At 36.6% G+C, this 27,521-nt stretch overlaps 1 protein-coding gene across 5 annotated transcripts; it reads left to right on the top strand.

Moving 5' to 3' along the window:
• The first annotated feature begins 922 nt into the window (after window positions 1-922).
• Window positions 923-27,521, top strand: LOC135935949 (inverted formin-2-like). Of its 5 annotated transcripts, none has more exons than XM_065478579.1 (16): window positions 923-1,040; window positions 5,325-5,399; window positions 6,609-6,762; window positions 16,382-16,614; window positions 21,687-21,802; window positions 21,867-22,026; window positions 22,378-22,553; window positions 22,611-22,690; window positions 23,645-24,294; window positions 25,081-25,403; window positions 25,459-25,578; window positions 25,635-25,775; window positions 25,833-26,008; window positions 26,066-26,175; window positions 26,227-26,402; window positions 26,831-27,521. In XM_065478579.1, exons 1-16 carry the CDS (start codon window positions 938-940, stop codon window positions 27,041-27,043), a joined length of 3,006 nt encoding a protein of 1,001 aa, XP_065334651.1. In that variant the 5' UTR covers window positions 923-937; the 3' UTR covers window positions 27,044-27,521. The 5 variants fall into 5 exon arrangements, with proteins under 5 accessions (XP_065334651.1, XP_065334654.1, XP_065334653.1 ...); XM_065478582.1 differs by lacking the exon at window positions 923-1,040 and adding an exon at window positions 2,464-2,695; XM_065478581.1 differs by lacking the exon at window positions 923-1,040 and adding an exon at window positions 5,100-5,267.

The following is a 27,521-nucleotide window of genomic DNA, read 5'->3' as shown; positions in this document are numbered from 1 at the left end:
AAATTAACATAAGAAGTCTTTTATTTGAAATTCTGTATTTTTGTAACTAATTTTAACGTGAAAATAGTATAATATGTGAGAAGTATTTGTTTTGAAATGTCGCTTGTTGTTTTTTGGTTATACGTTTATATTTTGTTTGGTTTATTTCAGAGGAAAATCAATAAACTGCTGATTCAATCAAAATTCATAAATTCGTCTCTAAAAACAAGCGCAGAAGCTCTTTCTAGCAGTCCTTTGAAGCTGCATAAATTTAAGATGTGCGCTATGTTGATGTTAATTTTATTATATTTTTCCTAATTATGGCTATCTGTAGTTAATCAGATCAGATTCAGAGATCTGTATGACAAGCATCTTTATATGGGGGTTTGAAAACAATTATAATTGTAGCAAGAATTATTAGCAACAAGCACTTCCCTGTGATTCCCCTTCATGTATTACTATCTCTCAGGGTCAAGACTTTGAGACCAAGGCACATGGCGCGCAATATTACGTGTGCGTAATGTAAATGAGGTCAAAAGAGTGGGTGGCAGTGCATTTTTCAACGAGTTTCTCCATTCTTTTCCTGAGTGTGCTCAAGAACGATATATTTTTTTGCACGCTCTATCACGACAAATCTTTAAAAATGCCTTGATTGACATTTATTCTTCATCAAATAAGGTACGTTCGTAAATTTATTTTGTTTCTAATTGAATATTGATTGAAATTCGTAGATAAAAGATTTGCTCTTTTGTAGTGTCTTATCTCATAATCAATAATTATTTTAGTGTTGAGCTTTAATGCCAAATGGTTATGCTATTTAAGATTGATTTTTTTATTTGACCACTGAAATTCTCGAATTTTAGCTTCATTTATTGAAGAATTTTATTAATAAAATTAATTATAACGTAAAGGTTGTAAAAAAATTCAACTGTCATTCAAGACGATCAGATTCGTTAATATGGGTGCGGAATCGTCAAAGGCGGTGGGTGCTGACAGCATTGATGTCACTGGCGGCGACTCGACGTTGAATGTCGCGGCGTCCGATTTCACCACATTAGCAGGTGAGATGGATGTCAACAGCAAACATGACACACAGATCAATATTTACCCCAACCGCAGCCTTAAATTTCGACCTTTTGATTGCTATTGTCAGCAACAGCTTGCGCACACAACACGCACACCGCAAAAAACACTTTTGAACCAAGTGAAGCAGTGACTTGCTTACTTTTATAAAAGTTATGAGTTTCACGCAGTATTACATTGATAAAAAATACGCAACGGCCTTCTTTTTATATCGCACTCGCAGAGCTAATCTGCACAATATATTTTCATTTATTTCCTCTAGGGCACGTCATGAGTAAATTGTTGAAGATTAAAGCAAAGCTTTGACAATATCAAGAATCAAAAGTGAATATGTACGGCAAAATTTCTGAAAAATAACTTTTCTAAGAAGTTTAAGATAAAATCCTGCAGTTTACTTTGGATTAGTTGCACCTGTGTTTATCTTTCAAAGTGAAATTATCGAAAATCATTATGTCTAATTCAGCGGGGGTCAGATTCGTGCGACGAGCAGGTATGGCGTCCGGTGGAGTATGGCGCGAAAAAACAGTCACGTGAAAATGCGCGAAAGGAACCAAGTTTTCGTCAATATTGTAACGTATAATTTGCATTATTTGTACTAATTGTGTCTTTTGGATCGTAAAAACAAACTCTTGACAATCGTACGGCAATCCAAAGAGAGCTTTTTGCTTCCCCCATTCAGACGCCATCTTGGATCTGCGCAGTGCAAACCAATTTTATTGCACATCTGGACCCCGCTAGTCTAATTATATCTATTTTCTCATTCATTTGAATTTTGGGCATTGATTTTTCTTATTATATTTTCCATACATCAATTTCAAATGTTTTCAAACCAATTTTTCGAGCATTACAACTTTTTCACGGGCACTCAAATTTTGTCTGTTAATAAGAGCGATCTAATTTTGGGTAAAATCAATTCAGTTTTAACATTTCCAGTTTTTTTAAACATAAAAAACGCTCCGTTTTGAAAAATGAAAGGCGGCGCCACACATTGCACACTTGTCACGCCGAGAAATGAAAAGAAGAAACAAGTCCTCTGTTAGCACCGCAAACAGATTCAATTAGCATCCGAAAAAAAGAAATACCGCATTAATTCGTCCGCTGCATGATGTCAGCGTGCAGCATACATACATATTTTCCTCTCTCTGCGATGCGGAGTGCGAAAGGCGAGACGGCTTTTGGGCGAGCCGCCACGAAAACGTCCCGCGAAGCAGAAAAAAGCAAGCGGTCGTGTAACGCGAGCCGTTGCTCTATAATTCAACACCGACTTTTGTTTGTACATATAATATGAAAAAAGTGCAGCAACGAGAAGTGTCAGTCTGCGACTCGCAATAGAGGCGCTAGGCACGCGCCTGCCTCGCGCGCACACACACACACACACAGGGATGCTGGTAGAGGCGCTTTGCTTTGTTTTGCTGCTGAACTGAACTTGAACGGCCCTCTATTGTTTCACCCGCACCCGTCCCGCTGGCGACACTCAATTATTTATTACGTTCTCGGCACCGAGTTTGCATATTGCGGTTGCAGCTCGCGCCTCTCTTTGCATGCGCTTGTTAGTCTGATTGAGTGCGTGTTTCGACTCCGACGACCAGCCTGCTCGCGCGACCACCGCCGCGCCGATCCTCACCCATGCCAGGTACGACTCATTACAGTTGATTGCGCGCCTTTTATTGCGGTGAAAAATCTTGTCTTTAAGATTTTACTTAAATTTAAAAAAAATCGTTTTTGAAAGATGAAAATTTTTAATGTTAGTTGCAGAAAAACCCATGTATTTTTCCAAAAAATGAAAAAACGGATATGTTTTGAATGCTTTTCCGCATATTTGTGCATTTTATCTGAACAAAATACGCAATGTCTTTGACGGCCAAAAATGGAAATAAATTCAATTTAAAAATTATTTTAGTGCCAATGTGGTTTCTCAAAATGATTTAATTTATTATCAGTATTCAGTAGGGTTTTTTGCTCCTTTCGGTCTAAAAAAAATGAAATTTATGATTTTTATTGAGCAAAATCCGGACAAAAACTATGAAAAATGCTGAAAATCCCAGATGAGTAGGAATTTTTGGCTGGGTTTACTGCGCCAAAATTAAAATGTTAGATAATACGTATTATTTATAGTTGCATATTTAACTCCAAAATTAGCGAACCCCGAAGCAGAAGTTGGTCCTTTGAAGTATATTGATTCAGGACAATAATTTAATTGAAATTTTTGGTTGACTCAAAATTGTTAAACTAATTAACTCTCTCAGAAATTGTGCGAGAATTAGCGAAGAAATAACTACTTCTCTCATAGTGGACCAATTGTGTTTCTTGTACGATACTCTGTGTAGATACAAAAGACTTCTTTATAATATATGAACTATTTTTTGTAGTGAAATAGCTGCGATTAGCAACCGATTAAGCATAAGAAAATCTTCCCAATTTTCTTTACATTTTTTTAAATGCGAAAATTCCACTCGTCAAGATGATACGTATCTTATCTCTTTTAGTGAAATCTTTACTGTGAAAATTTCAAGCTAGGGATACATAAGTTCTCACTACATTTAAAAATCGCGCTGAATTTGCTAAAATTTATGCATGGTGGTTTTAATTGGTAAATTTTGGCTTTAAACTAATTATCAAACGTGAGTTAATATCAGGAGTTTCATCTTTGCAATATTTATACTCTATTTTTAGCAACCTGTCAAAAGTTAAGCTCCCCAATAATTGGTAAAAATCAAAATAGGATAAATCTTCTCTCAAACTAATATTTTTAAAAATTTTTTCTCGTCGAAACTCTTTCAGCGCTTATAAAAGCGTTTTCATTTTGCTAAAATTGTAGCTTTTCAGTTACTGCGCGTTCTTGAAACAAAAAAATCAAACTGTGAATGGCGCATATATATAGGGAAATGGTCTTTCAGAAAAAAAAAAACAATAGAAGACAGAACTCTCGATTTTGGCAATTTTGACAATTTTCTAGGAAATTAACATGCTTTGGAATTTGTCTTGAATAATATCACGCTGCGGAATGCATTTGGTATTTAGAAGCTGCAACTTACAGCGTCCTTGCTTACATTTGGCCAGAATATTTGTTGGGAATTTCTTTCAAAATGCTACATACTCGTTAGGGTTTATTGTCAGTGCGTGTCGCATGAGAGCATGATACACAATGGAAGAATTATTTTTGACTGAGTTTGAAAAAATAGGTAAATTTTCATTTATTAGACGTTATTAGATGTTCCTTATTACTGTTAACGATGATACAGAGGTCTTCCAATAGTTCTGAAAACCTGAGTTCATTTACAAAAATTTTAAATTCGTTTTTTGTCTTTGTTTTGTATATCACGATGCAGTAAAAAATTTTTGTTCTGGATATTTCTATGTGTTGAGTATACAACGCAATAAATCCGTTTCTAATTTGATATCGCAAACTCTATTGGAATTCGGTGTGGTTCTTTGATGCACTCGACCTCGACACTGGACTTTTGGTTCAATTACCCTCTTTGTCAAAGATATTCCATAATAATGATAGTAAGCCATGTTGTTATGATTAGATTATTTGAACGATACTCATTATGTACAACATGTGTTCTGACGATAAGATTTCCAAAGGGGAGAAATACTTTATTTTGAATCTTCCTAGACAACAAGTTGCACGCTGCGTGTTTGTTTCTGGCAGATAATTTATATCTCAAAGTGGAATCATGTAAAAGAGACTGTTTTTCCCAAGAAGTGCTGAATGCAAAACACTTCAAATTTAATGATATCAAATCAGCTTTGGTTGCTATTTGATCTTGTCCATTTTTTGCTGAGCTAATTGTTTAAAATAACGAAGGCGTGAACAGTAAAAAAACTTCAAGAGCAAAAGTTAAAATATAGGCCACCACTAAGGATAAGAAAAGAACGCAGGCAAATTTCATTGCCAAAGCTTAAACTTGAAAATTTATTAGGGTCGACACGGTAGCGACGAGGGACGTTATATATCTTATCAATTTTGTATGTTGAATTATGCCTTCCCGCTAGCGATCAACATGCAAAATTACTCACTCTCCACTCTTAAAATGTGCAATCAAGTCGTTCATTACAACGCTGCTGAAAATAGCTGCATTTGAATTCACGTTGTCCGAGATTTGAAAACGGAGCAGATAAAATGTTGGAGGACGACTGGCTTGATAATGGTGTCGTTGCATCGATTCTGGCCCACGTCGGCTTGTTTGAAAACATCAAACGTCTCGACAAGCACTTCACCCACTTCCTGCGTGTAATAACAATATGTCTGCTTATAGGCATGACAACCAGCCTTGGACAGCAACTATGGAACCGTGTCGCAGAAAGGGCTCGCAGGTCGCTCAGCAACTCAGGTAAAAACCTTTCATTTCCTTGCTTTAAAATGTTTCGTTTGTTTGTTAACTTTTTAGTTAAAATTATTATCATTAAAAAAGGGATGTGAAATAATTCTTGAAATTTAGAAAGAATATATTTTAAAAATTGAGGGTGTTTGATTTTTTTATTGAATTGGAGCTTTAAATTACTGAATTGCCAATCAGGAAAATCATTCCGAGACTCATAGTTGAGTTCTGATAATAGGTGCAGTGTTGATTAGACTTCACGAGATTTGATGCTACCTTTCAGCTTTATCAGTTTCTCGCGATGACGCACTCGCGCTTTCGGATATCACGAGAAATACGAAGTTTGCTTTTTCTTTAATATTATTATCGCGACGTAAAATTTGTTTGACATCCTCCAGAAGAAATTAAACAAATCAAATCACTTGTTTATTCCACAGCTTTTTTTTAAATTATGGATCAAATCGGAGTTATATATGATTTTTTTTTTCGTAAAATATCGACTATTTTTAAGTCTGTTGTTCGTTGCAATTATTTTCACGGAATGAAACGATTTCTTAGCTGATTTAGACGGTTTCTAAAGCTCTAATGTGAAGCACAAATGTGGAATTTTAGTCAATTAAAATGTTTTTTATTTTAGACTGTTTTAAACGTGGTTCCAATGACTTAAATCGCACGATTCATGCTCATTCGGTGGTCCGCTACGATTGAAAGCTCAGAAAAAAAATTGACGATTGCCCTAAAGTAAAATAAAGCCATTTGACATTATAGCTAATGGTTGAAATTATTTATTTTTTGAGTAAACAAATCGAGTAAATCAAGGTCTCAATTAATGTAAAAATTAATCGAGTTAATATACTTGCAGCTTGCAGCTGAAGAGCAATATGGACCTTTATTACAACTAAGATAACTTCCTTGTAGAGCGGATATCCTACAGTACACGTTTTGGGAAAATTTTAATTTCTCATTAATCTACACTCAACACGATGGTTGAGAGGATACAATTTATTAAATTCCTTATATCTTAATTTAATGCAAATTAATAACAAAAATTATTCTCAAATTTAAAAAAAATCTTAATAATATTGACATTTAAAAATTAAATAAAATAACTGTTTAAAATTTTAAAACTTGTTAAAAGAAAACATAGAATGACTTTAAAATAAAAATAAATTTTTTTTCTACTTTATGTTTTTGACTTTTATTTTTTAAATTTGCCTTCAGAGGAGCCAGGTCAGCGGCTACTGGAGGAACTGCGCCGCGACGAGGGCAGCGACCTGCAGTCCAGGTGGGAACCTGAGCTATGCATCAACATGATCAGGGTGCCCATCACCACCAACTACGCAGCCCTGAGGAAACTGCTCAAGGTCGTCTCCAGGTTAGTCACCACTGTTCTGTTTTGAAGTGTACTATTATGAGGAAAGTGAAATGGGGCAAAATTGAGGTTTTCATCGACGCTTATCGATTTATGTCAGCGCTAAATTTGCTTGATAAACAACTCAACCGGTCTGAGCCAACAGCTTTGCGTGCGTCACTCACTTAATTGTCTCCGAATGGAAGCAGTTTTTCGGTAATTGCACTAAATTTGGGACCATATAAGTATTATTCCGAAAAATTTGGGAGGGGCTTTCTTTGGAATTGAGAAAAATTACGCGGCTTCTCTTTATAGTGAATTTCGGCACGCGGCACGCGATTGCGAAATTAGAAAAGCTTTTGTTATTTGATTGACACGTTCGTTTCCCTTTTGTTTTATCTGTGAAATGCTGTCATAATTTGCCTGAGTAAACAAGGACGTAGATTTTAAAACTCAAGATTAAGTTTTGGGTCCAAATTTTCAGCACGTAGTATATTATGTATTTTACTAATAGAATTATAGCCGTAATAATCCAAAATTAAAGTTCAATACTTATCGCACTGCAGCTAAGACGTTGAAACTTAATCCGCTGATAATTTCAGCTGTTGTTGCAAATAAAGAGGCGATAATGAGGCTTACATCGGTCGTATATCAACCTCTTTTATGGCGCTATATAGGCTCCCGAGGGGTTGATACTTTCTCGTCTGCTTTTCAACGGTCGCGTAATTCCTTTGGCAAATATTGGCTTTGCAAAACAAACTTGAAACATACAGGAATGTGTCGAGAGCGGTGCATCACATCATATCCTGCCTTGCAAATCATCGTCTCGTACGTGAAAATTTGCAAAGAGCGGCCAATTGAGAGTTCGGCCGTGCGCGGGAGGCGAGAGAATTTCAATTTGCTTTGAGTCAGCGCGACAAGTGGCAGAGAGACTTGTTTCCGCTCGCTCATGTACTCATTGTCACGCAGGGAGGAGTTTTTTTTACTCTCTGTTTGTTTGCGAAAAGGCTGCTTCGAGTGTAGATATTCCACTCGAATTAAGCAGCATCGCGCGCGCACACAATGAACGAACGTTGCGTGCATGCTGCGAATTATAGACACAATTAATAATTCACCAGCATGCCGTGTGATGAACAATGTGGTTATTTCTGTCGCGCGCGCCGCCGGATGGATTCTACGCCCGGCCGAATAAAATATTGCAACATTTTGCGAAAGATCAAGATTCATCAATTTTGCAATGCGTAAAATGCACCGCAGTTTTTTGTAAAAAAAAACAGCTGGAAAACCCAAACAAATTGGGGGGGTGGGGGGTTCCGCATTTTCAGAGTTTTTCGAACATTCTTGAAAAACTCCTTTTTTGTGCCAATTACAAAACAAATAAGAGCATTGAAAGAGCTATGAAATTATATTAAAAAATCGTGATATCAGTGCACTCTAAAAATAAAACCCTTTATTGGTGTGGCTGGTCTTCAGATCTTGATCAAATTTTGTGGAGAAATGTAGGACAAAGGACAAATGTAGATGCCCAAAATATTAAGATGAAATTCCCAGAATTGCCTATTTTACAAGAGTTAAAAGCTTAGAATTTTTTCAAAAAATCTTTTCAGGCCAAATGGTAAAATTTGAAGATTTCAATTTTACTAGAACGAAACAATAGACATCTTGAGAGAACAATCAACATTTAAAAGATATTCGCAGGAGATTTGTAGATTTTTGTTGCAAATTTTTATTTTTAAATTTCTATAATTCAGTTTAAAAATTATTTTGTTTCAGTTGAATTTACTGCGCCATTTTTGTTGAGTCCAAATTTCACGATTCTTAGAGACTTTAATGTCGGAGAAAGTTTACTAGAAACAATTTTGTCTTAAACTTTTTAAATTTAGTGGCGGGGTCAGATTCGTGCGACGCGCCGATATGGCGTCCGGTGGAGTATGGCGCGAAAAAGCGGTCACGTGAAAATGCGCGAAAAGAACCAAGTTTTGGTCAATATTGCGGCATAATTTACATTACTTGTAAAAAATGTGTCTTTTAGATCGTAAAAACAAACTCTTGACACTCGTACGGGAATCCAAAGAGAGCTTTTTGTTTTCCACATTCAGACGCCATCTTGGATCTGCGCAGTGCGAACCAATTTTATCGCACATCTGGCTCCCGCTGAAATTTAGTTTGCTATATAGTAATAAGATTTTTGTAGAAGACCACCGGCAATAACGCGCTCAGCTTACCTATCATCAGGAGAGGTGGTATTTGTAAACTACAAGAGGGTTAATATTTATTGACCATGAAACGTGTGGTACAAGGAAAAGGCGCGGGAATGCAAGGAAAGCATGTAGCAACGAGACACAGGGGATAAGAGATTAAAAAGTCATTCCACCCTGACAATACCACACACAAATACCTCCTGAACAATTTTTTTTGTAACTCGATATTTTACGTAACAAATTTACGTTAAACTCGAATTTTTCTGAAATAAATTAAATGAATAATTATTTTAAGTTTATAAAATCTCGATGATGGAATAAAAATCTCAATATTTACTTCTTTTATTCCATTATGATAATGTTATTGCCCGTAACCTGTCAAAATTCTTACTTTGAGTTATAACTTGACAAAAAAACTTGAATGTCTATGTTGGATATCCATAATTGAAACCTACTGTTGTACTGTTTGTGTGTACCTGAGTCGAGAAAATATTTAAAATATATGAACAAGATAAAATTATCTTTAAATCTATTAAATCAAATAAATTTATTGTTATTTTTTAATTTAATTAGACAAAATTTTAATTAAAAATGGAAAGATGAACGTAAAAATTTTATCTTTTAAATTTGTTTTTTACTGACAAAAATTCTAGCTAAAATAAAAATTTTGAGATTCTGAACAATTAACATACACCAGTTTTGATTAATCTTTTTACAATTACTGAATTTCATAACGTGTATGATTCAATTTATTTCTTTCGTTTCCAATTAGAATGCCAAAAGGTTTGGCCTCAAATCCAAGTGCCGGAGCCGAAAGGCAGAGTCTTTTTGTTTCTCCTCCTCCGCACACTCACTCAGGCAGCGCTCGTCGCTTATCTTGGGAAGAGAGCGAGAGAGAGAGAGAGAGAGAGACAAATGCCTGTGAGTACCACATTCGGCCAGTCTCACTCACACACGTTCAATTCGGTGTCTGCGCTCACTCTTTCCGTCCGGCACCGACTCACTCACATTTTTTGCCAGCCCAGCAAGCAAAGCAGTGCGTGTGTGGTTTGAGCTCGGGACGTGCGCGTGTGTCTGTGATATGTGAATATGGATTTGGCGTTTTTGCACAGGACAAAAAGCAGTGGATGGGCTGTTGAGCGATATTGCGTCAAGAGACTACTCCTGTTCGAGTTTTTGCACGCGTTATGAAGTTGCCCAAGGAGAAAAGGTACCGTCAACCGTCACTTTTTGCATAAATTGTGAAACTTTTGACTTGAATTCATCGAATTTTTACACAATATTAGCAAATTTTTACAAGAAATATGTAGTTTATTTTAAATTTAGTCCTAAGAATGATTTGAATAATCTACACCCCTGACGCGGTCATTTCCGTTACTTTTTTAGCCTAAATGGTGGGAATTATTTTTTTTAAATCTCGTCTGGATTGGGAAGCAAATAGGAAAATCGCATCAACTTTGAGTTTTAAAAAAAATTTTATTCTTGTTTCTCAAAGCACCTCGTACTTACTGGACAAAACGGCACATTTAAAAACGATTAAAAAACAAAAAAGATATTTGACTTTTTCATATTTCTTCGTCTGAAAGAGGATGGAGCCATACTTATAAGTAAATTAAAATTTATGGCAGGTGCATTAAATCATGATATATTTTAGATTGGTTGACTGCAACCGAAAAAACCAAAGTCAAAAACTTAAAATTCCTTTTAAAATATTCCAATGTTTAAACATGCGGCGGTTGTATATTTTTGAACAGCCACAGTACGATTTTAAAAATTTCCATCAATGTTAATTTTTTTATCAACTTTTCCAATTTTTATAAAAATGATAAAAAATTCACCCTTGAATTCTTCAACTCTCAAAAGGAAGAAATCATTCTGGGGATTGATCCAGATTTTTTTTCTCTAAAAAGAGTGCTCAAAAACTTAAAAATCTCGTTCATTTTAATTTTGTGATTAAAAAATGAATGCTGAAATAAATAATTTAGAAAATAATCGTTTGAAAGAGTGAAAAGTGCTTCCATATTATATACTTTGACGAATCAGCTAGGCGGAGTGTGCAACCAGTTCAGTGACGCATCATCAAACTCAAAAGAATGGAAAATGAGATTGGGATGGACTAGTAACACGTCAAGAAAAAAGACAAAGGGATAATACGCATAAGGAAATAAGTGTGAAAATAAGAAAAAATTATTGGCTTCAAATTAAGGTTTTTTTCATACATCTTGGAATGTTTTAAAGGCGTAATTTCCCTGTTTCCCTTTTTAATGCGCTGGTATATTTTGCTATAAATTTTGTATATATTGTTGCGCTGTTTGTTAATTTAACCTTTGGTAAATTTCGATTAGGCCGAGATGACATACAATCAGAGTAAAAGAATTGAAACATCTTAATCTTTACTCACCTTAACATTGCTGACGCGTCATCTTTTTTAATTAAGTGCACAGGGTTTTTTCCCTTGCCTAATTGTTAACGCGACCATCCATTTTGCAGTAATTAACTATTTAAATTTTTGTTTATTAATAATATAAATTTTAGATTTCTAAAAATTAGTTTTCAAATTTTCTATTAAGGTTAATAAGCAGAGTCTTATTTTTAATGTTTAAAGTTCAATTTTCTAAAGTCTTTAAGAACGACATATTCGTGCGTATTTTGTATTTTCAGAAGCCAAATAATAATGGCCAACCGTTTGAATTTGTAGCTCGTTTTGACTAATCAGATAATCGTTCTTATCAGTGCTTTTGTGCTCAGAATGATACACGAAACTCTTGTGTCTCGATCGGCCTGCCAAGTTGCCAACCACCACCGCGATCACGTCACCGTAGCGCCCTGGAACCCGGTTCAAAAATTTCAATCGCCTCAATTCATTAATTAATTTAATAATCTCTGATTCAGTTATGTAACACTTGTAGAGCCTGTCGTAAATTTAGACAGGCTGCTGACTTTGGCTCGATAATTTAATTGCGTCTCAGGCGGTAAACAAGATTATGTTTAAATGGGTTGAACGCGTTATTTGGAAACTCTTGTAAGTTAAAATTTTTATATTTCAGCTTTTATATTTTAAGTTGCCTTATTTCGCCCATCCTCTTGCTTTGGCATTTATTTGTAAGACTTTTAAGTTTAAAGGCAAACTTTGAATTCCCACGGGGTCAAGGCCAGAGGCATGAACCTGTTTCGTGTCAGCATTCGCTTCTTAATAATTTAAACTGTGACTTTTTTGGGAATGAGATTAAAGTTTCGACGGCAGCAAGCACACAACGTGTTTCAAGTCACGGTTGTTTTTACTTCTCTCTGCAGCTTCCGTGGTGACATTTCAGCTCCTTTAATTTCGCGTTTTGCGATGGAAAGGTGGCCTAGAGAATTATTTCAATGGCAAGGTGCATCTTTTTTTTAAAAAATTCCTTGAACTACAAAACAACAGCATGAATTGCGGGATTAATTTTAAGTTAATCTAATCTTGATTTAAAAGTTTTGATAACGGATATGCTTTAGCTCTTTCATAACGCCCCCCTTGGTTTGACACAATTGAGAAGTGGGAGCTTGGAATTAGAGCAGATTATCAATTCAGTCAGGTTTATATTTGTTTTATTTTCCTTGCTATTCACTGAGGATCCAGTAGGGGTGTTTTTCAATAAAAATTGCAATATTTTTAAAAATCTGAGTCATCTTCCAACAGTTTTTAACTTGTGGAAATCGATTTATTCATCTTTTGATAAAAAAATAATAATTTGGCTATTTCATTGATGGTAGTTGGCAAAACAAATGAAATTTTATGTGTTTAAAAGCTGATTTTTTTAGATTCAAAGTAACGATTGTTGAAACTTCGCTTATTTTGTGCTTAAGCATTGACACTGATAAAAATAAATTAATATTTACAGCAAATATCGTTTTTTTGCATATCACTCTGCTGAACGAAACAATGGACAGCAAGAAGAGTGTAAATTAAGTTGTTTGTTGTATAAAAATATCCACACGTTTCCAATTTAGCTAAAAACCGATAAAAAAATTGAATCACCAGAGCCGTTGAAAACGATTGACTACACTTAAAACTGAGCAAAATAAAAACAAAAGTAAATAATGATTAAATCTTTTGGAATGCTCAAACAAGCACTCCCTGCGAATAAATTCGCTTTTAAAAAAATCCCCAAAATTCCAAACTTTTGTTGGAGCTATTTAAAAGAGTAATTTTCTGCTACAAATTTTTTTTACATATTTACCAAATTTTGATTAACGACTGTAAAAAACTCAAAGCAATCTCTGTCCTTAAATGTATATATTTAAAATTCAAATTAAACAGGAAGAAAATATAAAATTTTAGTAGTTTCAACAATTATTCCTAATTTTCATTCAAGTTTAAAAATTCTGACGTTTTGAAATGCTCTCATCACCGAATGAAAGAACTGTTGGAAAAAAATTAATTTACCGATGCGCATATTTTAAGCGGCCTGTGCCCTCTTAATCGCCTCTATTCTATATGCTGGGAGAACGCACTCTGCGCGGGGACAATGGAGGTAAACTACACGCCGCTTTGGCTTTGTCTATCGGAAACGCGTTACAGCACGATTTATTATTATTCCCTCAATTTCTCTCACACGCGTGGTGAAGATCATTCTCCATTGTGACAATTTTATGAGCGTTTGTCTGCGCCAAGGTCGCCGCGGAAAAGAGCATCTGAAGTCGCTCGCTCAGCGCCACCGGTCGGAGAAAATTAATTTGATTGCATCGCCCCTCGAAAAGCTTTGAGTCAGCAGAGATAATCCGCTGCCGCTTGTCGTTTTCGTCGCACAGGCAAATTTAATGCTCCATTCTTCGCCGCGCGCGCGCGCTCTGTGTGACTCACTTCCACTCTCGAAAGGAGTAAAAAAAAAACGAGCAGGAAAAAACAATTATGTATTTATTTACAAACAGCCGTTGGTTCTATCTCGTCTCCAGCTCGCATCTCGCTTGTCCCGCGCGACACAATGAGGAAATTTATTCAAAACACGCCTGGGCGTGGAAGGGTTGCCGAGCGAGCGAGCGAACGAGCTCTTTTGGCTAAACGAGCGCTCACTGACCGGAAAAGACTCTTATTTATAACGCGCTCGATCATCACAGCGCACGCCGAGGAATTTTACGCATTCCTTCCGTTTCCTTTCGCATCCTGCCCCCGAGGAAATGTGCTTGAGCGCAGCAATTTGAGCTTAATTTAATTCAAAAGAGTGATGGAAGCTTAGGCAAATTGTTTTGTACTTAGAATATTTTTAAAATAAATTTCTTTTGTTTTCTTTCTTTTTCTGTAGCGTAAAATATTTGCAGTTTGCCGAAAATTTTCAATTGCTTTAAAAAAATGTGTAATACCCGTTATGTTTGAGATGGAATTATTGAAGTAAACAATAAATTGATATTTGATTTTTGTCTATGGGAGTATAAATTTTCAGATAGAAATATGAATTTTTCCTTAATATAATTCTTTATCTTTCACAGTGAAAAAATAGCCCAACTAGGTTGAACTAATATTAGCAATATATAAAAACGAAACAATAAAAATTTATTATAATTTAGCACAAGTTAATTGTTTTTTATTAATAAAGTAACCATAAATTTAATATTATTGGCAATAAATCAATTTAATTTTAAATTTTTGTTTCATTTAAAATAATTTTGTTTTTACATGTATTAAAACTATATATGATTTATTGCTTTATTGTAGTTTAAAAATAAATTCTGTCGAAAATAAAGAAAACATAATTTTTTAATTTACGTAAATTATAATTTTAAATTTCTACTCGGTCTATAAATAGTTCAGTTATACTTTAGTAAGAAATAATACTTTAAGGTTTTCACGTTTTCACTATTTTAAGTTATATCTACGGTTGAATAGTTAATTAAAATAATATGTCTTTGATCTTATGCTGAGAAAACTGCGAATAAGGAGCACACAGGTCTCGTGCGGACGCTCCCCTTTGGGCGTGTGCAGCGCCTTGTTTATCTATCTTCTTCTACTTATTTATTACCACAGCAAAGTTCATAATGCGATTACTCCATAAAATTTTATTGCCCGTCATAAAAATTAAGTCGCGATTCCTCTCCCCTGCCTGCACGACGTAGAGTATCTCTTCTGGTGCAGCACAAAATCAAACAGGCCAAAAGTCGCAGTTCCTGACTCCTGCTGATGATATAATATTGCTGCTTTGGCGGCGGCGACACTTTGATATCAAGAATAAATTACGCCTGGCTCTATTTTCAGATTTATTTATTGTGTTTTGGTTTACAAGAGGGTTAGGTGATAAGGCTTGTTTCAAAACTGCAAATTGGGAAATTGCTGGTGATAAATTGATATTAGGGGCAAAAAATAGGTTTATATATAGGAATGAATTGTTAGATACGGTGGATGTTGTCGTGTTTTAAATAGTAAATTATGTTACTAACTAGAAAGTCTACGAAAACTATCTAAATGGAACTAACAATAGAAATACTTGATTAAAATTTTATATAAACTAAGCACGTAAAGGAAAAATTTTGATTTGTCTATAGTAGTTAAACTAATAAGGTTATAATTAAATATACTGACATTAAAATGTATGTGTTTATTTTATTATAAATATAGGTAACAAAATAAAAATAATTATTCTTATTTTTACAATTTCTTTTATTTTTCATTATATAGTCATTATTTATTTTAAATGCTAATATAATTATTTTTAAAATAGGTATGAGTTAGCAAATATATCCAAAATAAATTTAAAAAAAAAACACTACTTGCATGTTTCACCAATTTTAATACATAATATGTTATCTCAATCTCTCTCTGAACGCACATTAATTGTGGGTGTAATAATTATACATATTTTAGTTAATTGAACTTGTCGGCAAATCATGTTGCAAATATAAAAATGATCTCAAAATACAACTTAAGACTCAATTTTGTAGGGATATTTACTGAATCCCATTATATCAATTAAAGAAGGCAGTGACCGCACATAAATGCCTGTTTAATTTGCTGGCATGATAGTATTTGCTCCAAAATTACTAACAAGACGACATTTATTTGTCATACAAAAGATTAATGTAAACTTCCGTTTCTATAAAAAAGGACTATTTTCGGAGAAAAAAACTAAACTAATTACAAAACCGTCAAAAACAGTATTTGATTTTTGAAAGATGAAATTAATGACCCGGAAAAGTGAATAATTATGAGAGAATTTTTAATTTTGATGTGTTTCTAGGGTTAATTAGAAAGTTTTGCATGGTCTCTAAAGATGGGTTCATACAGTTTTAAGTCTTAAAATTGCTCTTTTGATTCCTAAATTACATCGGAATAAACAGCAAAAAACGGTCGGTTATTATCTTAAATTTCCAACCCCAGTTGCAGCCATTCCTCTGCAACGTCCTTATTTTTTCATAATTCATCTAGTAGAAAAATTAAAAAATGACTAATAAACTCCAATTATTAATCTAATTTTCAGGGAATGGATGGTGGAGTTTGTGGAGCGAGGCGGACTGGCCGTGCTGCTGGAGGCCCTGGAGCGGCTGGGCAGCTGCCCGGGGCCGCCGGACGGGCCGCCGCGGGCCACCCTGGGCATGGAAAAGACAATTTCGCAGCTGCGCGTCGTCGAGTGCATCCGCGAGGTGATGAACTCTGCTGCCGGGCTGTCCTTCCTGCTGGACCACGCCGAGTACGTGCACCAGCTGGTCAACGGTGAGCTCTCGTCACTTCTCGATTTAGAGTCTTATCTCGATTTTTGCATTAAGTTTCTACGTGGAAACCAGTGTTTTCCCTCTTGTATACGCGCATATAATCTTTTCCTTGATTGATCGGGCATCGATGATGAAAGCGGCTTCTCTCACTTTCGGCTTTGTGTTGACGAGTGCGCGCTCGGATCTGAGGCCTCAATTAAGGAGGTTGTTATCAGCATGCAGATTATGCCGAGCGAATTGAAATAATGGAGATTGAGTGTGACAACACGTGCTATTGTCGGACGCCAGACTTTGTTTTATCGTGGGCCCCTTTCTAGCTTCTTAAATGATTAGGATGATGCACCGCACCTGAACGGTTCAACGTCCATCTCAATGCTGCGTGATAATTATAAAACGACACTGTTTTTTGCAAACGTTTTTTAACTAGAGTGTGTAGTGTTCCTATCACGGTCTAATTTAAAACACTAACATCGAGAATAATCTCAAATGCGGCTAATCAAATTTTTTTATCTATAAAAATCGGAAAAATTGGAACCAGGAAAATAAATTCATTTGAAATCTAGGAATCAAATTAGATTTCTCTTTAAAACTCGATGATGCATTCTAGGGGAAGTGTTTTGATAACGGACGATTTATAAGGGGGGTTTTACAGAAAATGACTAGAAAATTCGCAATCGACTGAAAAATAATTTAGATGACAATTTATTATGAGGTTAATTGATCAGTGGTGGCCAGATGCGCGTTGAAATGCGTTCCCGCCGGCCAGATCCAAAATGGCGTCAAAATGAGTGCAATAACTTATTGTATTCAGCGGGGGCCAGATGAGCGATAAAATTGGTTCGCACTGCGCAGATCCAAGATGGCGTCTGAATGTGGGATGCAAAAAGCTCTCTTTTGATTCCCGTACGAGTGTCAAGAGTTTGTTTTTACGATCTAAAGGACACAATTAGTACAAGCAATGCAAATTACATCACAATATTGACGAAAACTTGGTTCTTTTCGCGCATTTTCACGTGACCGTTGTTTCGCGCCATCCTCCACCGGACACCATATCTGCGCGTCGCACGAATCTAGTCCCCAGTGGGGTCAATTTTACGTTCTTAGATTAAAATAAAATTTTTGCCCTCAGAATTTTAGGTTTATAATGGTAAATCGTGTACAGAAAGAAACTAAACATATTCGGCAATCAAGATGATAAAATTTCTAATTGAAGACCAAAACATTTTAATTCCGAAATGGAACTGGCTCTTAAGAAAGACCAACTTTGAGGGCAACAGAAGTTGTGTTTGTCTTAATCTATACCTGCCTTAACACAGATAACGTCACGATGTACTATGACCGTTCCCTTTGTACAGCAGAGATAATCCGTCAACGTTCGCAGCAGCCTATTAATACATATAATTTCCAATGCGCACTCTGGTTGAAAGATTTTGTAAAACTAACATTTTCAACGTCTGTTTCTCTTAATTATCGGAGGACAAAAACGTTTCCATAGCAATAAATGAAGTTAAAAAGTAGCCTCATGACCTCCAGATGAATGGTTGTGTATCTCTTCAAACGAGGAAATTGATCTGTTAAAAATACAGACTTGGGAATTCTATTCTATTATTTTTACTGAAAATAAGCTCTGCTGACACATCATTTCTTTTCCGATCAGAAAATTCTGATTTCAAAACCAATTTTCTTTCATATTTTTTTTAACTGATTCATTCTCCTTGAAACGTAAATTTCGCAACTTCTAAGCTCATAAGTTGTTTTTCAATTTAGACCACTGTTTGATTTTAAGCTCGATTTTTGATAGTTTCGAGTGTGCTTTTAGCAGTTTAAAGTAGCCGGCAATGGATGCAAAACTTAATCAACATCTTCAAGATAAAAGGCAATCTTTATTTTGCTATTTTTCCTCTAGACTTTTTACGAAGGATCGGCACTGAAAAATTCAATAAAATCTGTTTTCTTTACTTTAAATAATGTATTCAATTGGTGAAGAGCTAACATTTGCGAGAAAATTGGCTGATCAAGTGGCGAGCACTATTTCCTAATTGAAACAAGGACAGCTTACCACATAATTCACACACCGTTGGATTTATTGCGATGAGAAGAATCGAAATATTGCAAAAAATCTTCTTTTTATTAGTTTAATATTTCAATAAATTGTGCAAAATCCTCAAAAAATGTGCCACTTGTTGCATAGCCAAAGTTTCTTAAATGTTAGCCTGTAAAAATCCTGTATATATACAAAACTCGATTAAATAGAAAATTATTTCTGCATGACCGCGTGAGCTGAGAAATGCACATTAAATCATCACTATCCTTGCTGAGTGCAGGGCGAACTGTCTGTGCAAGTACGTTGATGAATGCCCATCCTTTTGAGTCAATTACATATACTCAGCAGCTTTCACGCGTTAAATTGGCGAGTTGTATGCGTCTGCTTTGAAAAGTTAACATGCGCTCGAGCGGAGAAAAGTCTGAAGTGGCGCGGATTGTGACAGAGCGCGTCAGGTTCGCTCTGGCCGCTAATTCTGCGATTACGCCACCGCGCATATATGTGTGCACAAACACACACGCGTGCTCTCGTTGTGCATCAAGGCAAGGTGCACGAGATGCAGTGTCTGGTTTTTGCACCTTGCACTTCACCTTGGCTGATTTGTGCATGTGCGCAAGTTGTTTTCGCGCTCGGTCGACCAGTGTTTGCGGTTTGTTTGTAAAAGAGAAAATAGCGCGCGCGGTGATTGATTGAATGAATGAAAGCACAGTTTTGTCACATAATTAAATTTATTACATAAATAGTTACTGACACTGTACTGTTGAGTTCAAGTTTAAAAATAAAAAAAGGAGTCTTTGAGGTGCAGTTGGGGTAAAGTCGATGAAGCCGAGACCCGAGACGCGATTCTTTCTCGTTTTATCAGTAGGCTGACAAAGTGAAGAATCTTGATAGGAAAGCCCTGCCGAGTTGGTACTTGATCTGTGAAAAATAAAATTCATGGAAATCTTTCTAGGTAAAATATTTTAGAAACCACAATTAAATTTGTTCTTTCCATGCCGAGAAAATTGGTGTAAAATAAAATAATAATTTAAAAAAAATACAATAAGTAATTAATTTTAGTAAAATTTGAATTACACTTTAATCTATTGATTTCTTATTTTTTTATTTAAAAATATTGCACGTATTTTATTTTTTTAATTTTATTTTTAATCAAATACATGTGTTATTATTAATAATATTTCAGTTATTAAATCTTAAAAAAGAAAACATAATTATTTTTTAGCTTAAAAATAAATAAATATGTTCTTTACTCTCACACCTCTATTTCTATCATGTATCAAATTATTCCTCTAGCTCTTGATAATGTGGATTCATGAATTTGGATGAATTGGAATGAATTTTCAAGCCTTCAGAAAAATAAAATTTGCTATCATTTTTACTTCGTATATAATAAACCACTTTCTCTCAATGAAATCTTCCCACGAAATAAAAAAATTGTGACCAAACTTTTGGAAACTCACGTCAATGATGTCTGCAATGATGTGTGCGAGGGGGCTGGCGCGCGCGGGTCTATCCTGGGGGTTGTATTTGACGACGGGCTGCTGTCCCATCTGGGCGAGCAGGTCGAGGTCCTGGGCGAGCAGGTTGGTCGTCGGCATCACGTCCTGCAAGCTCTGCAGTTCGATGCCCTGCTCCGCCGGCCGCGCCAGCGCGCCGGCCACGACGGCGGCCAGGAAGAGACAGGCGGCCAGGCTTTTCATGACTGTGTGTTGCTGCTGCGGCTTGCGATCAAGGGAATGATGCAAACACCAGGGGCTGCCGCGCTTTATATGTATGAGTGTGTGGATGGCCTCAAAAAAAGTGGTCAGTCGTGGCTGCACACACGCTGTTTTTCTCCCGAGTTTCTTTATTCTGCCGGCGCCAATTTTGTATGATAATGATTGCAATTTTTTAACCGGAGCAATTTATTTTAGTCTGACTGGGCGAATTCTTTGAAATTTAATTATTAAAACGCACATAAGTGAACTGAATTAATATTACCAAAAAGTAAATAAGTTTTTAAGGTAGAATAGTTCTTATTGAATGGCTCAGCGCTTTGCGGGGATTGATTCAGGATAGCTGTTAGTGAAATTTTTAATCTTAAGTCATAAATTTTATAAATTAATTTAATGTCCGTTTCTAAAGCATTTTTTGAAGAAAAATCAAAATGTTCAAGCTCAAGAAATTTTATAAAATAAAAATTAAACTAAATAACGATCTATTCTTTTTTTAAAAATGTGTATTATTCTGTTTCTGCAATTAATTGAATATATAAAATTCATTTTTTTAATCATGTGCAACAGGGAGACAAATAATCAATCTAATATGACATTAAATAGTTATTTGAAATAAGAACTTGAATAAAAAAAATATTAAAACTGTTGTTTAAATTTTCAAATTTTAAAAAACGTTTTTAGCACGGGGTCCCTTAGCTAAAATTGTGCCCAATTTTACGAATTTTAAGTTGATTTATATTTTAAATTTCTCAAAATTGCATGATTCCCTCTAGTTTGATGGCTCCATAATGTTTAAAATTGGGGATTGTTGATTTTAATTTTAAATTTTAAAAATTTCGTATCATCAATTTTTTGTCTTGCTCATCGAATTTAAATTTATGTCGGTGGTGAGTTTTTTTTGTGTATGAAAACGCCCCGTGAAATTTCGTTTTTATGCTTTGTTTGCTACGCATTAACATTTTGCACAATTTAATCAGATGACGCAGAAAATTCGCCGCATTCGGCATTGAACTGCGGCTCCGCCGGCCAATCGTTGGTTTGTTTTTTCACCAATTTCGACCGCACCGAAATTAAGCATCCTCAAGGAGGAGCATCGCGAAATCAATCATTGACATCAGGAAAACCACACTCTTCTGTGGCAGATTCCACCTTTTTTTTGGCGTCTCCCTGCACGAAATCAGTTTCACTCGCTGGTCAATTTATTAAAAAACACTCCGTCGAGAGAGAATTTGAATGCGATGACGATGAGAATCGAATGAATAAATCAATTGATTTATGCTTGGCTTGCCCTCATGACTTTGATTTATGTTTCAGCCCTCAGTTCGCAAAACATCACCGTCAAAATGCAGGTGTTCGAGCTGTTGTGCGCCCTGTGCCTCTTCTCGGCCAAGGGGCACACGCTCGCCCTTGACTCGCTCTTCTTCTACACGGTAAAATTACCTCCCCCTCCTGAATCTTGTCCCATATGTATTAAATTATAAAAAAATTGAACAGACGAGCCAAGGCCTCCGCTACAGGTTCCAGCCCCTGGTGACCGAGCTGCGGGGGTGCGAGAGCGACCGCTACCGCTCCACCATCGTGGCCTTTGCCAACTGTCTCATCCAGGGAGCAGACTCGCTGATCAACCGGGTAAAGCTCAGGAACGAGCTCATAGGTTAGTTTTATTTTAAATGGCAGACACATTAGATTTACCTGGATATAAAATCATTTTCCAACAAGCCAAAAAGGGTCTAATTTTTATTTAATTGTTTGAAAACTACTAAATTACTTATTTTCCACTTTGAAAAATAGAAATTTTACTTTAGCTTTCCCATTAAAATAAGCTCCCAGTTGTTTGTAATTTCTTATAACCACAGAAATGCAGCGGCGAACATATTGTTCCCTCACTTATTTAGTCGACACCTCCTTGAGGACGCAAGGAGTTGACTTAGATTAATTACAAGAATTCAACAAATAATTAAATATGATTGATTATTATAAAGTAATTTTAATAATGATTTTCTAGGGGTTGGATTCGGAGCTGAACTCTCCGCATTGAGAGCAAATGATCTGGAGGCAGAGTTGAGTGTCCAGCTGAATGCGTTCGAAGAGAGCAAGGAAATGGACGAGGAACAAATGATCCAGTCAGAGGAAATGATGACTTTGTCGCACCACCAGCTGTTTCACACCCTTTACGAGAAGGTGAAAACCGTAGAAATCATAAAATCGAAATTTTATACTGAAATGCGATTGTTGCAGGTTTTGGGAACTCCTCAAGCGTACCGACTACACTCGGTGCTATTAAACTTGGCTCAAACAGACACAGCCAGTAGGAAAAGGTGTGTAGATTATGTTTATTCTCATTTTTGTGTTATTTGAGGATAGGGAACAGCGACACACAGCAGGCAATTATATCCAATAAAAATTTGCTGGAGCAATTCAAACAATAAAAGGAAAAATTGCTAATAAATGTTTAGGCACCACCAATTAAGATAATTCTAACTAGAGCAATAATTGCTTTATCGGTATCGTACAGAAAATGAGTATTTTTTTATTTACTACAGGAAATTCCAAAGGTGTGTATGAATGACACTTCTCCAAGTAGCAGGTGACATAATGTAATTCTAATTATCCGTGACTCATAACGCCATTCTCTTATTAATGACGAAAAAATCTAGTTGTACGTCACGTTTTTAACTTAGACAGGAAGATTTGATATCAATACACTTGATTTTGTGTTCTAGATTTTATGAGAATATTTTATGTCTCAAGAATATTTTTTAGCGTGCTGGAAAAAAATTAATTTGCAATTTCCTCGATTCCACTGCCGCATTTCATAAAGAGAAAAATCCTTTTTTTTATCATTTCAAAACTAAATCCTGCCAAAAAGGCTTGTAGAAAAAATGTTGATCATTATTACTTTTTGGGATTTAATATAAAATTAGCTTATAGGACTTATAAAATTGGGAAACTGTGAGCCTGTTAAATAATTTAAAAGGATTGACTAGGACATGCAATTTTTAGTTCGACACGTGTATTGGTTTTAAAATATAGTTTACTTTAATAGAATAGTAACAGATATAACTCATTCTAATTCAATTACTCAAATTTGAAAATAATCGTGAATAAACAAGAAAATACGTTCTTTAAACTATGTGAAAGAAAGTGCTAGGTTAGCAAAGAAATTGTAAATATAATAGGTTAAAATGTATTTTTAATTCCCAACCCTAAAATTAGCCTCTAATGCTGGAAAAAACTGGCATATTTAGATTAAAAATGATGTTTTTGTGCAGTGATCTTATGTGGGAGTTGTTGGAAGAAGTGTCGTCGAGGGCGCTGGACGGGTCCCTGCACTGGGCGCAGCGGCGGCTGGGTCGGCTGCAGTCGCAAGCGAAAAACGCGAGTTCGCAGACGCCGCGGGCCCGCGGGGCGCGTCGCTGGAACATCCGCACGCCGAGCCGCTCGTCGGGCACGCAGACGATGGAGGAGGCGGCTGCCAAGCCCTCGCGGAAAACCTCCTCCACGCAGACCCCGATGGACGAGGAGCCGAGCGAGTGCGCCACCCAGACGGCCCCCGTGCCCGAGGAGGCCCCGGCGCCGGTCAGCCCTCCGCCCCCGCCACCCCCGATGCCCATGGAGGGCGCGCCGCCCCCGCCTCCGCCCCCCATGATGCTTCCTCCGCCTCCCCCGCCGCCTCCACCGGGCCCAGGAGGCCCTCCGCCGCCCCCACCCCCGCTGATGTTGGCCTCCGGGGGCCCGCCGCCCCCACCGGCGATGAGCATGGGCGAGTACTTCGCCTCGCCGACCAGACACTCCCTGCCGGCCACCCTGCCGTCCGGCTGGAGCCCCGACACGGAGCTGCAAAGGCACAACTCGCTGCCGCCGTCAAAGAAGAGGCTCAAGACGCTCAACTGGACCAAAATTCCACCAAACAAAAACTACGGTGAGTCAATCAGATCTGAAATTATGCGGCTATAATAAGTAATTAAAAATAAAGAAATAAAATCGAGTTAATCGACTTTTCATTTACACTACAAACTAGGCCGGAATTCAAGCTTTAAAATAATGGTAAATAATGAGGAATAAAAATCCATGGAATCATATTATTTCTTCACATTTAACAAACATAAAAATTTGTTTTAAAATAATTTTTTATTCTAATTGCAAATGCTTCGTTGAATTGTTTTAAACCCGACTTCAATAAATAAATAAATTATGTAAATTTAATTATTTTAGAGAGATAAATAATATTTAACTATTTAGCAAATTTTGTGTGGGTTGTAATTTGTAAATAATTATTTGTAAATATATTGCAGTGGCAAGCAGAATGATGCACATAATTTAAATGATTTTAACTCTGTGTTGTACATTTTAGCATCACATTTAAATACTTTGCAATTTAATGTAACCTCAGGACGGAAAAAATACAACCAAATTAAATATTTAAATAATTATTTCAGTTTACAGCAGACAAGTTTTTTACGTAAAACCCGATTAATGAATTCCATTTTGGAATTGTTTCCCGACCAAAAATATTGATTAAATTTGAATGGAAATCTAGATTTCAGAGCATTTTTTGCGATTCAGTTGTTAAATTCACTAATAAAAGTCGATTTAAATACGAAAAATCAATTTCAATCAATTTGTCGGATTTGATAAAATAGATCATCGACTTAAACTCATACAGCAATGATTAATTTTCATTAAATGGACCGTTTCTGTTCCACAGAGGACACAGTTTGGAACACTGTTGGTGCCCAGCCGCCGAGTTTGACTGTCGACTTTCGGCAAATGGAGGAGCTGTTCTGCCAGCGAACCACGTCTCCAGAGGCAACAGCCGCGGCGCCTCTGTCCCCCAAGTCCCCGAGCCAGGACGTGCAGGTGGTCAACGTGCTCGACTCCAAGAGGAGTCTTGGCGTCAACATTTTGCTGCGGCAGTTCAGAGAACTCGGCGTCGATGGCCTTCTGGCCACCATCCAGGAGGGAAACGGCAGAGCAATCGGCGCCGACAAGCTGCGGGGCCTTTTGAGACTTTTGCCAGAACCAGATGAAGTAATCAAATCAAATCAAATTCGAGTAGTTGTCTGATTTATTTTCCTCTTTGCAGTTGGCGATGATCAAGGCTCAGCAGCTTGACGAAAAAATGAGACTGGGAGATGCAGAGAGCTTTTACCTGCAGCTGAATGAAGTGCCTAGCTACGCCCTGCGAATCCGAGCCATGCTCCAAGTGAGTTAATTTCTTTTTATTTTAGATCATTAAACCTAAACTCTTTAATTTCCCAGCGTGAAGAGTTCAACCCGACGGCGAAAGAGCTGCGGCCTCAGTTGAAGGCAGTGCTAAAAGCGTGTTCCACACTGGTAGAAAATAGTTCCCTGCGTGAATTCCTCGCGTTGATCCTGCACCTGGGCAACATGCTCAATGCCGTGAGTTGCGATTAAAATTTTTTAATCTAGCCCTGGATTTACATTTTTTTATTTCAGGGTAGCTACGCAGGAAACGCTGTTGGGTTTAAGCTGAGCACCCTGCCGCGCCTGCTGGAAACCAGGGCCAATAAGCCGAGAATGACCTTCCTCCACTTTGCCGTCGAGATCGCGAGCAAGCAGCCAGGGTGCCTTGACTTTGTGTCCGAGCTGGACGTCGTGCACGAGGCTGCAAAGTAATTATTAAAATACAAATAAATTTGTTAAATTTCTAATTTCTTTGATATTATCAGGGTGCCCCTGGAACTGATGGAGGAGGAGGTCAGAGCGCTGAGCTCCGGAGTGCAGCGGCTCGACAAACAGATTCAACACGCACCAGATGACCTCAAGATTCAATTTTCCGGTAGGAGAAATTTTAATAAGGGAGCAATTGAATTTTAATTTAAAATTTTAGACTTTTTGAGCGGAGCTATGACCACTTCAGAAGACTTGTGCGGGCAGTTGGACGCGATCAAAGTGGCCAGCTCAAGGCTGGCACGTCATTTCTGCGAAGATGAAGAGAAATTCCAACTGAATGAGTGCTTTTCCCTTTTCTCCGACTTCCTTGTCAAGGCCCAGACCTCTCTCAAGGTGAGTTCAATAAAATATGTCTATTTTAAATTGAATTTTGAGACTAAGAAAATTAAAAACACTGGAAATTTCATTAATTATTTAGTTTTCATTAATTTGGTCGTTGAGTTGCAAAATAATTGTGTCTTGAAGATAAATTACCAGAACTATCAGATTACAAAACGGAAGCTATTAATTTACTTAAATTGCAATATGAAATCATGTTTCAAACATAAAATACAGCAAAAAGAAATTTTTTGTGTTTTAATTTTTAATTTTTATAGAGGGGTTAGTCCAAGTCCTCAATAGATTTAAATAGCTTTACAAGGTCCAAATAAAGAACTTTGAATTTCCTATCTGAAGTAAATAAGTTTCAAAAAGGAGTCTACCGTCATGAATTTTAACCCTTATTAACATGATTTTATGATTACGAATAATTTTTCCTGCAGGAAAACGAGCAGAGAAGGGTGCAAGAGGCGCGAGTGCTGACGATGCGGCAGCAGTCGCCGGCGCCGACCAGAGGAATGAGCATGAAGAGGACGAGAAGAGGCAGAGGCACCTCGACCGACTCCTCGGACGGCGAGGATTCGTGTGTAGTCGACAAGCTCATGCAGGAGATCAGAAGCGGAACTTTCAAGCTCAGGAGATGCATGCCCGCTTGAACATTCCATTTTTATTAAAATAGATTTTGTATAAAAAAAACACAGATCCCTCTATATCTCGTATATTTTTAGAATTTATTGCATTCTTGCCCGAACAGAATGGTGTTCAAAGATGCCGAGTCTTCGCGGCCTCCTTGAATACTTTAATTTGGGAAGAATGCGCCGCACTATATTTCTGAATGATGTAAAATCGAACCTGTCACTTTCTTTTCTTCCCCTTTGCATGAAGAAAAATGCTTTACGATTTAAATTATTATATGTATTCTCCCATAAAAGTGTGTTGAAGACGGAAAAGCAAACTATTTTTGGGGTTCGGAAATATATTCAACACTCAGGAATTAATTTTAAGCCGAGGTTGTGGGAATCTGATCGCGCAAAAACTGTTGTACTTTTACTATTTTCAAATTGTAAAATTTTCTTGCAATTCATCACCGAAAGTGTCCTTGTTGTACAATAAAGACTATTATTATATATTAAA

The sequence above is a fragment of the Cloeon dipterum genome, chromosome 2 (genome assembly GCF_949628265.1).
Source record: "Cloeon dipterum chromosome 2, ieCloDipt1.1, whole genome shotgun sequence".
In the NCBI taxonomy this organism is placed as follows: Eukaryota; Metazoa; Arthropoda; class Insecta; order Ephemeroptera; family Baetidae; genus Cloeon; species Cloeon dipterum.
This window is presented reverse-complemented; position numbering and strand designations above follow the sequence as displayed.